This window comes from Centruroides sculpturatus, unplaced genomic scaffold (genome assembly GCF_000671375.1).
Source record: "Centruroides sculpturatus isolate CEXI.00-Female unplaced genomic scaffold, Cexi_2.0 scaffold236, whole genome shotgun sequence".
In the NCBI taxonomy this organism is placed as follows: Eukaryota; Metazoa; Arthropoda; class Arachnida; order Scorpiones; family Buthidae; genus Centruroides; species Centruroides sculpturatus.
The window spans coordinates 787,436-799,742 of NW_019384403.1; the positions used below are offsets into that span (position 1 = coordinate 787,436).

Genomic DNA, 12,307 nt, shown 5'->3' on the forward strand with positions numbered 1-12,307 from the left:
CACTGTAGAAAAATCTAGAAATACAGTTTTGTATATCGTAATAATATTAGTAGTTGCCAGAAAGCTCTACAAAGTAGAGAAAAATCTGTAAATTTGAAAACTATAAACATAAATTTAAATTTTTCAAAAAATAAATTAAAAAATATCAAAAGTCGCTACTTTTGGCTGATTTGTCTGAAGTCTCCGCTACCTCACTACGTCTCTCTAAAAGTCGCCACAGTTGGGAACACTGGTGAGCAGACATCTAGGGTCTAAGTAAGGCGAAATGTAATCGCCAAACCGCGCTGTAGAAAGGCGGAAAAATTTAAAATTTAAAAATATAATTTCTTGTGAACAGCAGTTTGGGCCCCCTTCCAAGTGGGCCCTGTGCGGGTGCACCTATTGCACCTGCCTACTTACGGCTCTGATGACGTCATTGTTATTCCTATTTCGTTAGAGTTTTCGAACGGTTCGTTACTAGGGTTTCTCATTTCCCGGGAAATTTGCCTCCAGCGGGATTACGAGAAAAATAATTTCTTTTCCCGGGAACCCGGGAAATTCCAAGATGAGATAGTAAAATAGAATTTTATATGAATAATAAAGATCATACAGGAATATCATAAATTTGAATAATTTAATTTATTTTCTAGTAAGTAACTAAAAGTGTAGGGCCAATCTCACCCATACGGACAAGTTAGGCTCAATTAATTTATGTTCTCCTACATTATCAATGATGAAAGTAAAATAAAGCGTTTCATTGGGATTTTTTAATGATTACGAAAAAAAATGCTATTTTACTTCTAAAGATGAAATTAAAAATAAACTAAAGTGCGATGAGTGATATTTACTTTCAGAATCAGAGTCAATGGAAGAATACAAGTACAGTCGGATAATTCTAAAATTTCCGAAAATTTTCGTAATGCGGGGAGAAACCAATTCCTTCCATCTCAAGTTAACGAGAGGAATTTAGGTAAGGATTCGAACATAAAAAACCATAGAGGTTTTGACTCGGATGCAAACGTAAACAGACCTACGAATGTGTTGATGACACCCGTAATAATTAATCAACCCTCTTCGGGAAATTTGGCCCAATCTAAAGAAGACACGGAGGAGATCCAAATGAATTTAAATAATAAAGAGAGTAAAAGTAATTTGGTCAGAACACAGGGATTAATACCAGTGATTATAGTACAGTCTTTTATCGAGGAAGATGCTGCAGATAACCAGAAAAATCAATAAACCAGGATTATTTTATGCTACATTATTAAAGAATGATTTCCGATGTTAAAGAATTGATTTTCACAGTAAAAACACTAAGTGATTGGTTAATAACAAAAAAACTATTATTTCAAATCTACATTTACAGATTTTTTTTGAAATTTAATGGAGGAATGTTCATAATTATCAACCGATGGTTTTATATGCAACTTGGTGAACATATTCAAATATTTTTACCTTTATATCTCGATATTTACGTCATATTGTAGTTATTGTAATATAATGTACAGTTATGTAAAAATAAAATGATATTTTCTGATTTGTTGGAATAAATATAAATACAGTATCTAAACGGACATTCAATATACAGAATGGGTGGAAAGTAACTAGGCATTGATAAATCGTTATAATTTCTATATTTCCAAAGCAAATACGATGAAATTATTCAAGTTTTACATTATTAAATGGAAATACAGACTCGTGCCTTTAAAATTTAATATAGGCATCACTACCATCCCCAACTTCCTCAAACGCCCGAAGATCGTGATGTGGATGAACGGTCGCTTCTCTATGCGTACGCGACCGAACCTTTGGTCATTAGCTCCTAATGACAATTCTCGATTGTATCCGCATGACATCCATCACCGCACGTCATCGTCACTACACGGCAACCACCGATTTCCACACCTCATAGCGTAGAGCAATCTGCGCTGGCTCCCAAACAGGAGTGGTCGTCCATCTTTCTTGCCATTGCACGTGCGACCTCTCTCGCTCATTGTCTAATCCACTGACGCAAAAATTATATAATTCCATTGGCTGATATACGTACATACGTAAATTTTATTACGATTGCATTATTATCTCAAAACTTATGGCGATTGCTTAATACCTAGTTACTTTTTACCCACCCTGTATGTCTTATGAAGTAAGTAGTTAACACGAAGTCAAATATTAAGGAAGTTTTAGAATAAAGGTAGAATTCACCGTTTGTGCAGAGTGACAAATAGCTTTAATTTAGCGCTCCTTAATAATCTAACGTGAATTCGCATGCCATCACTGCACTTCAGTCAGGAACGAATATCTTGATGTGTAAAAATATAATTAAATCCAAAAAATCTAATATAATATCGTGCTATTCTCATTTTCTTAATTAATTACATATTTTGAAATGTATAAATTATGATTATATGCTGACACAGGCATTTAATTCATTTAAATATATCTATAATTTTTTAATTTTTTTCCCCTTTTGANTAAATTATTCAAATTTTACATTATTAAATGGAAATACGGACGCGTGCCTTTAAAATTTAATATAGGCATTATTACCATCCCCAACTTCCTCAAACGCCCGAAGATCGTGATGTGGATGAACGGTCGCTTCTTTATGCGTACGCGACCGAACCTTTGGTCATTAGCTTCTAATGACAATTCTCGATTGTATCCGCATGACATCCATCACCGCACGTCCTCGTCATCGCACGGCAACCACCGATTTCCACACCTCATAGCGTGCAGCAATCTGCGCTGGCTCCCAAACAGGAATGGTCGTCCATCTTTCTTGCCATTGCACGTGCGACCTCTCTCGCTCATTCTCTAATCCACTGACGCAAAAATTATATAATTTCATTGGCTGATGTACGTACATACCTAAATTTTATTACGATTGATTTATTATCTCAAAAATTATGGCGATTGCTTAATGCCTAGTTACTTTTTACCCATTCTGTATGTCTTATGAAGTAAGTAGTTAACACGAAGCCAAATATTAAGGAAGGTTTAGAATAAAGGTAGAATTCACCGTTTGTGCAGAGTGACGAATAGCTTTAATTTAGCGCTCCTTAATAATCTAACGTGAATTCGCATGCCATCACTGCACTTCAGTCAGGGACGAATATCTTGATGTGTAAAAATATAATTAAATCCAAAAAAGCTAATATAATATCGTGCTATTCTCATTTTCTTAATTAATTACATATTTTGAAATGTATAAATTATGATTATATGTTGACACAGGCATTTAATTCAATTAAATATATCTATAATTTTTTAATTTTTTCCCCTTTTGAGTACTCAGAGGACCTCATTTTAGGCCCACAGTGTGGTGTCGCGTGATGAGAATCGAGGCATGAAAATTCTCTGGTGTTGCTCGATTTTGAGTGTTCCAGTTTATTAAATACAACCTTAATGTCGTCATTTCTTTATTTTTGTGGATAGTTTTGTAATATTCTAATAAATCATCAAAACTTTCAAAATATTCAGATAAACTGAAATTTTAATAAATTATACTTTGAATGTACAATTTTGACTTTAAAACAAAATATATTTTGCAAGGAAATGCCATTCGAATAAATGGCATACGTGACAGCCATCGCGAGGAATTCTCAAACGAAGTACATGGTATTTGTGATCTTGCGATCGACTTCGACCGAATACTTGAAGCTGTTGTCCAACAGCTGTTCGTTCGAAAGATTGAGATTAGAATTGGAATCGTTGTTCCTGCCTCCATCCTCCCATCTGGCCAACAGATGCTGTTTGGCACGGTAGGCTGCAAGATGCGCGTACATAACGGGGCACGGGATGGAAATGCTTCGTGTGCACCTGACGTAAGTGTGGCACAAGTAATACGACAGGGTTTGCAACTCGTCGGCCGTAAAATTGTTATCGTCCCACAGCACAGTGTAATGGGCGGGTCTGCTGGTGCCCTGGATGCCGGTGTGGCTGCATATGTAAAAATCGAATTGGGTGGGATGGACGATAGTCGTATCCACGGTCGTTCCCTGGGGGATGTTGCGGTGTTTTCCCACTCCGTCTTCCAAGTTTTCTGGCACGAAACGTGTGTGGTGTCGTTTGCCCACCACGACGAAAGTAATGGGCGGTTGGTATACTTCGGAAGGATTCATTTCTGCGCAGGCATCGCGCATTAGCATCAATTCCTTGTTTACCGCTTTAGAAAATTCTCCTTCGCTCAATCCGTCTCTGTAAAATATAATTTTTTCCGGTTTTTTTCCTCCGGTGTTTCGATAGAACGAGACCAATAAGTCTTTCATCATGGATTTCATGTTTTCGATGATCTCAATTCTGTTCTTCTTGCCGTTGGTCTGCACGCTGACGGTGGCAGCGTATCTGCTCGGATAATTGTCCAAACTTCCCACCAAAGCGGCAATCGACGATTTGATTTTGTCGTGTGGCGAAGGATGGGTGCAATCGGCACCGATGACGATAACCGGTTTTTCGAAAATCTTGAGATTGACCGCCGGCGAGAGGATGTTGTTGATCCCATCCAATTTGGCATTGATTTTTTGGCACAGATTGCAGATCAACTGGGCGTTACATTTCTTGCCCGAAATATTTACGTCTTTAACGCATTGGGTGATTAGTCCCATCCTTATTTCCGCCACTTCTTTAATTTCGGCGTAAAGACTTCCTCCTCCTCGAGAAGGGAGAACGACCATAATTAATTGAATTCTCGGACACGAAGATATTATATTTTTCAAAAGCCAATCTACGGAATAGTTGGCCGGGGAATACTCTCTAAGGTAATACGGTTTGTTAATAACCATGCCAAATTTCCTTCCTCCTTGACAGATCATCCGAGCAAAATTTAACATGTCCGTTTCCTTACAGACATTCGAGGACATGCTGACAAACGCCCACCATTCTATGTCGACGGAACGATAGAAACTCTTGTCTCTGAGATCCCAAGCGCCGTTCTTCGGAAGAATTTCTTCGGATTGACTATACATGATCACTGGCGGCATTAACACACGTCCATCTACACGCATCGGTTGATTATTTATGTCGATGCGGAATTCCCGGTTAAGTTCCTTGTTTTCTTGACAAGTCTGTTTAACGGCTTTGATGATATCTCTAAATCGATTTTGTGGGGGTCTGGCAGTTTTTCGTATCATCTCCGCCACTTGTTTATCGTCCATCTTTTTACTGCAGTGTTGACCCGGACAAACTTCGCAAACCTCGAGAGGTAAATAGGAGCATTTTCTGGTGTTTCCCACGCAGACGCACGGAAGGTGCGGGTATCGAAGTTCTCCGTATTGCCTCTTGAAGTAATCCGCGACGGAGATCTGACACGGCGCATCTTCTCGTTGCCAAATGAAGCAGACGTATCTGGCGGGTTCGCTGGTGACGTTGTTAATCTTGTACGTCTTTTTGTATTGCAGATGGTTTACCTCAATTTTCAGAGACTTCAACTCCTTCCGAAGTGTTTTTATCTGACGATCGTCGATTCCCCTGCACTGTTTGACGTCGGCATTTAGAACTTCTTCGACGAACTTTATCAAAGGTCCGCTTTTGTAGAAAGTGGTAGCCGATATGTCGACGTTTAGCATGGGTTTCCATTGAGCTATGCGAACGCTCTGATGGTAACCGAACCAGATTTCTCGACCCGCTCCTAAGGAAATACTTTCTTTATCGCTGGACGAAGAGAAAAACGATCTTCCGATAGGTACCAGAGATTTTGCGGGTCCGTGGCGCATGATGGTATCCACGGCCATGATGGCCTCTTCGGAGTTCCCGTGACATTTTCTACGAAGAGGTTTTAGATCGATCCTGGGAAGAGCCATTTTATCCTTACAAACGGGTTTTAAAACTACATTGTAATCGCACGTTCTGTTGTTGCTCTTAAGCGATACAAAGTACGTCTTCTTTTCTTCGATGGGCAATAGATTACAACTGAATAAATTCTTCTTTCCGTCGAAAGCGACGGGATAGTCCCGAAACAATTGAAAAGTCGAGAGAAGGTTGTCGATGACTTTTCTATTTTCTTTGGTGTCGAGGCAATTGTATCTTTTGCAACCGACGGATCGTTCCTTGTTCTTTTTTAGAGGAATAATATCCACGTCATAATGGTACACGTAACTCTGGTCTATTTTCATTTCGAAAAAGTTACTTATGACGTTTATTTTCTTGCCAGCGTACCCGAATCCCGGTCTCGGTGGGAAAATGTTCTGCAAATTAACATCTTTCGATCTTACAGCTACCTTATCTCTGTTGATTTCTGTATATCTGATATCAGGAGATACAGAAGATACCTTGCGACTGACCGAAGGAGAGAGTTTGTCACTCTTCAATATGTTATTTCGTGTCTCCGGAAGTGCCTTTAAGTTTGATATCTTTCCGATGACTTCTTGTTTTTCATCAGCTAATGAAATAACGGAAAATATATTAAAATTTAAAATAATTATCGAAATTATAAAATTTGCATGAAAAGGTTGGAAGAAGAGGTTAAGAGAACGAGAAGAACGGAAGTTCTTTTAGAGAAGACTTCGTAAGGGACAAGATGGAAATACACTATGATAATAAACTATAATAATAAATAAAAGTTTAAATTAGTTTCAGATATTTTTTTCACCTTCCTCTATTCTTCTTTTGGGCCTTTTAATTACAAATTCCATTTTTATTTTTTCCGATTTGCAGCTTAGAATTCAAAACAACGAATCCAATTGGAAAGTGTCTTTAGAACAATAATTCGAACGTCTTAATTTGAAAATATTCAAAAAAATTAATGAAACGAATTATCGGTTAAAAAAATAATAATGATAATTTTATAATTAAACAATTGTGTAATTATTAGATTATATTATTAATTTTATGAAATTTCAATTTTTCGGTTTATTAATTACTAACCAATAACGAGCTTAAAAGCCGAACATGTTTTTCTATTATGTTCATGAGATGAGCGCTTGTTTATACATGTTTAATAAATTTTGTAGATACACTCTCCTACACGGAGCTAACCATACCTAACTGGAGCGGCAGCGCTCTTTTTCCACTAGCGGCGCAATCGAAGCCGGAAGTGACTTCTCGGTAGAACAAACCACCATATTGTCAGGAAGAAAAAGTTTGTTTTTCTTTTGAACTCAACGTTGGAAAAGAGAAGGTAAAGATAAAGAATTCACATTTGATATCATCACTTATCACATACTGCCATGACGCTCTTGTCTGTCCGTTACAACTGTCAAGAATTAACGCAATTGGCGAAGCGTAGTAATAGTGGGCCAATAGAGAGCAGGATACACGATCCTTGCCATAATGCCAGTTTGCGCGCCAATTTTCGTACGTGCGTTAATCAAGCCGAATATTTTGGCCCAATATTCGGTATTCGGCCTGAGGCCGAATATACTATTCGTTACATCACTAATTTCTATACATTTCCATAATTAAATGAATATAATTCTCATCATTCCCTTTTCTTCCTGATTCAGTGTTCTCGGAAATCCCGAAGACATCCCATATTAATACAGTAGACCCCTATAAAACGGGTTCATATAACACGGATTCGTATAGCACGGCGAAAAAATTGCGATCGTGTTCGTATAACACGCTAAAAGAAACTCGTATAACACGGTAGAACGTCATCGCCGACTCGTGTCGCGACAGGATTGGTCGAATCTGGACCAATAGCAGACATTGCACAAACCGTTGAGTTTAAACGCGCAGCGGAGCTACTAAAAGTCATTTATTATTTAACGGCCAAAAATATATATTTATATTAATGATGCCTCCAAAGTTCAGCGAATTTTTTGCAGGAAAATAACTTCTCAGGAAACGCGCCCGCCATTCGATGAGCCGCTCCGCGACGAAAACAAGCTTAATTAATGGCGTCTTCGAACGGTGCGCACTCGGTAAGTAATCCTACAATTTTTTGTTTATAGCATAGTTTATATGGATTATTCCCAAAAAATTATACGTGATTTGGAAATGTTGAGTCAAATTAGTCTAGAATCAATTAATTTTATGGAAGAAAACTTTTCAAACAGCCGTAGCCGTTAAACTGCAGACGTGCCAGGCTGTGATTGGCTCGTGAATTTAAGTGACTCGTACAACACGGAATTCATATAACACGGAACGTATCTACCGTGTTATAGGAGGGTCTGCTGTAATGTATATACAGTACAGGCTTAACTATAAATTTTTTTACTACGTTTTCTTGCCCTTAACGAAAACTCCCAAAAATATTTAAAAATGAACACATTGTAAGCAAAAAAACAAACAGTCTAATTAATTCAAACTGCTGTTCAGCCAGCCAACGTCTAGATGCCGTTAACGTAAAATGTGTATCTGCAATCGGCTGTGGGAGATAGGGTTCGCGCCTGGCCCTGAACGGGTTGACCACGCGGAGTTTTCCGGTTTTCTTCACGTTTGTAACCCCTGAATAGGGGCCAGTTACCCTTAAAAAGTCCTCGCGTAAGGCATCTCCCTAGGCAGATTGCCCAAGTGTTGCGTTGCCGTAACTTAATAAACAAACAAACGTTTACACGTGAGTTGCAAATGTACAGTTGACAAGTCTATTATTTTAGACAGATGGTTGAATCTGTTTGGATTACAAGGTGTTCGGAAGAACACGATTTGGATTAGCGCGATATTACAGTAATCGAATATTTTCTAAAGAGATATATAATAACAATGGAACTGAGTAAATAACTTGAATCATATGCTTTGGAAAAAATTTAATTTAAAATACTTATTGCATTCCTAAATTAATATGTAAAGAAAGATGAATTTTATGGGCCAGGATCCACAGAGCAAAAGTAGTCCTTCCCATTGCTGCTGAGGCATCGTTCTCCATAAGGACAACAATCGTTGTCGCTGTCGCATGGTTCACCTAAATGGTCGCATCTATATAAAAATAATTCAAATAATAAGTCTATATTATTTTTTTACTTAATTATTATTAAACTACTATATAAGGTGTAAGGATAATATATAAAAAGACATACGTATATAAAGAATATGTACTTATAATAGATTTTACCCAACACAATTTTACATTGAAATTTACTCTATACATTCTACATCAGTGGCTTGTATCCTTCCTAGGATTATCTTGAATATGTGTACAGAATTTTGTAAAATTAGATACGCGAACAGACATAGAAGACAGACATGAAGAATCATCGCTTATAGAGTTTCTGTTCATTTTAATCAATTCTAACAATTAATTATAGCTTAAACCACTGCTTTTTCAATTCTTAATGCCAAAATTTGGCTTACTTTGAGGTATTTGTGACAAGTCCGCTACGCAATAATTTAATTAAACCTTAAAGGTTAGATATTATTAAACCTTTTTAAACCCCTAAAATCTTATAGGTGTGTCAAATTTAGAAACCATTGGTTTTTGTCTTGTACTTATTTAAGAAATTTAATTATAGAAATTCTTACCGTGCTTGTTCGTCTGAAAATATAAAAAAATAAATAATTAATGAATTACAAAATAAGTTTTTATATTTTAAATAATTAAATTAACTTGCCAACAAAACTGCACACTCCATTTGCGAGCAGCACCCCTAAAATGATGATAAATCTGAGATTCATCATGAAATTCTGAAATTCTGAAGCCGGTTTACCACTTATATACTATTCCTTTCAGACTTTTATTACGCTAAATAAAAATTAATTATTATGGTTTTATTAAAATATTAATGATTAATGATTAGATTATGGTTTAATAATTCCAAATTTTATTATTTGGAATCTGTATTGAACCATAATCTAAGGTCTTGTAATTCGTTTTACCCATCTGTTTTATAGAATTAAACTTTATATTGCTCTCCAGTGACAAGTCAAAACTGTATACTGTAAATCTGGCAGTCAGTACAATACTGTATACATTATACTGTACACAGTATTGTACTGTACTCTACTGTACTGTACTTTATAGTGCAATCTCGTAGGCCGGATGGCCGAGCGGTCAAGGTGACAGCCACCGCTCTGGGGACCCGGGCTCGAATCCGGAACGGGTCGGAAAATCCCCAGGAATTTTTCGGGGATGGTCCGTTCGGATATGTCGAGAGCAGTCCCTCACCACCCGGCAGCCCCATTGTGGGCCTGGCCGAACCCATAATGGGCTTGCAAAAAGGGGCCCTCTTAGTGCCCACAGGGCGGAAAGAGTTACTCGTTGACGCTCGTCGCCGTCATGTAATTTTGTCACTAGTGTAAATCGGCATTGAAAGACAGAGAAATGAAACACTTTAAACTTTAGCTCATTATTATTGATACTTAATAATAGTAAACCATTGTTTATAGAGTTAATCTTCACTTCAGTCCGAGAGACATCTTATTGTGAAAAATATGACAATGAGAACGACATTCTTCTTCTTGTAAGTATAAATTATTCTTAAGCAGTGCTCACCCTTTTTCAAAAAATCGTTCCTAAACTAAGCAAGTGACGTCAGCAGCTTATCAGTGGTGCCTCAGCATCCTAACCACACCGGCCACATGGTTTGTATGGCGTCTGCAAAGTATCGATGATGACAACAGAGAAAATAGAAAGGATGAATTAAATTGAAGAAAGTATGGATGACGTCACACACGATCCACCACTCTTACCAAGCTAATGGTAATTTGCACCAAATGCATCTCCTGTTTCCAGAAGGGTTTCCAATAGAGAGCACTTGTAGCGTTGCCATTTCTGTATGAACTATTTATGAACAACATTAAAGTAAACTTGGGACATTGGGACCTTGCTGAATTTGGATTTTTATTTTTTCATATGGACTTTTTGACCACTCATTTTGTTACTTGAGAGCACTTATACATCGAGTGTTTATAATACGGTGGTACATTATTTTATTACGAAGAATCCAACATGAAGCAATCTTGAAGTGTGCTAAATCAAAGATTTAGCTAATGGTGACCACAGGAGAGCCAAATCTCGTTTTCCACCCATGTAACAAAACACTGCATTGCCTCTGAAATTCAACACCTTATTTCTATGCATGCTTCTTAAAATAACTTCAACAATTTAAAATAATTTTGAAAGTTTTATCCAGACATTAAATAAAATATTATTTGATTATTTCATTTATTATTTTTAAATTAAGGTAAATTATAAAAAGGAAATGGCTCATATCTGACCAGACAATATAAAGTTTAATTCTATAAAACAGGTGGGTAAAACGAATTAATAAACCATAATCTATCTATAATCATTAATTTTATTTAGCATAATAAAAGTCTGAAATGAATAGTATATAAGTGAAAACCTGTGTCAGAATTCCAGAATTTTATGATGAATCTCCGATTTATCATCATTTTAGGGGTGCTGCTTGCAAGTGGAGTGTGCAGTTTTGCCAGAATTGTTGGCAAGTTTATTTAATTCTTTAAAATATAAAAACTTATTTCGTAATTTATTAATTATTTATTTTTTATATTTTCAGACGAACAAGCACGGTAAGAATTTCTACAATTAAATTTCTTAAATATGTAGCCAAGTACAAGCTTAAAACCAATGGTTTCTAAATCTGACACACCTCTAAGCTTCTAGGAATATAGAAAGGTTTAATAATATCTAACCTTTAAGGTTTAATTAAATTATTGGGTAGAGGACTTGTCACAAATACGTCAAAGTAAGCCAGATTTTGGCATTAAGAATTGAAAAACCAGTGGTTTAAGCTATAATTAATTGTTAGAATTGATTAAAATGAACAGAAACTCTATAAGCAATGATGTTTGTATATCCTTCATGTCTCTTCTTGTCTGTTCGCGTATCTAATTTTACAAAATTCTGTACACATATTCAAGATAATCCTAGGAAGGATACAAGCCACTTACGAATTGACGTCGGTCTGCTGTCTGCCTGAATGTCAAGCGAGAACGGATGAATCCTTCTCGGGATGTAGAATGTATAGAGTAAATTTCAATGTAAAATTGTGTTGGGTAAAATCTATTATAGGTACATATTCTTTATATACGTATGTCTTTTTATATATTATCCTTACACTTTATATAGTAGTTTAATAATAATTAAGTAAAAATATAATATAGACTTATTATTTGAATTATTTTTATATAGATGCAACAATATAGGTAAACCATGCGATAGAGACAGCGATTGTTGTCATGGAGAACGATGCCTCAGAATCAATGTGATGAACTCCTATTGCTCTGTGGTTCCTGGCCGATAAAATTCATCTTTCTTTACATATTAATTGTAGGAATGCAATAAGTATTTTAAATTAAATTTTTTCCAAAGCATATGATTCAAGTTATTTACTCAGTTCCATTGTTATTATATATCTCTTTAGAAAATTTTCGATTACTGTAAGATCGCGCTAATCCAAATCGTGTTCTTCCGAACACCTTGTAATCCAAA

At 36.4% G+C, this 12,307-nt stretch overlaps 1 protein-coding gene and 1 long non-coding RNA gene across 2 annotated transcripts in view; one reads left to right on the forward strand and one right to left on the reverse strand.

The window, feature by feature from the left end:
• The window catches only part of LOC111618734, a 22,508-nt gene that overhangs the window by 3,773 nt on the left and 6,428 nt on the right, over positions 1–12,307 (forward strand). The gene's annotated exons all lie outside the window — the stretch shown is intronic.
• LOC111618733 (protein argonaute-2-like) lies at positions 3,483–6,698 on the reverse strand. The gene is made up of 2 exons (XM_023360302.1): positions 6,566–6,698; positions 3,483–6,355 (listed from the first exon to the last, which is right to left on the reverse strand). Exons 1-2 carry the CDS (start codon positions 6,606–6,608, stop codon positions 3,582–3,584), a joined length of 2,817 nt encoding a protein of 938 aa, XP_023216070.1. The 5' UTR covers positions 6,609–6,698; the 3' UTR covers positions 3,483–3,581.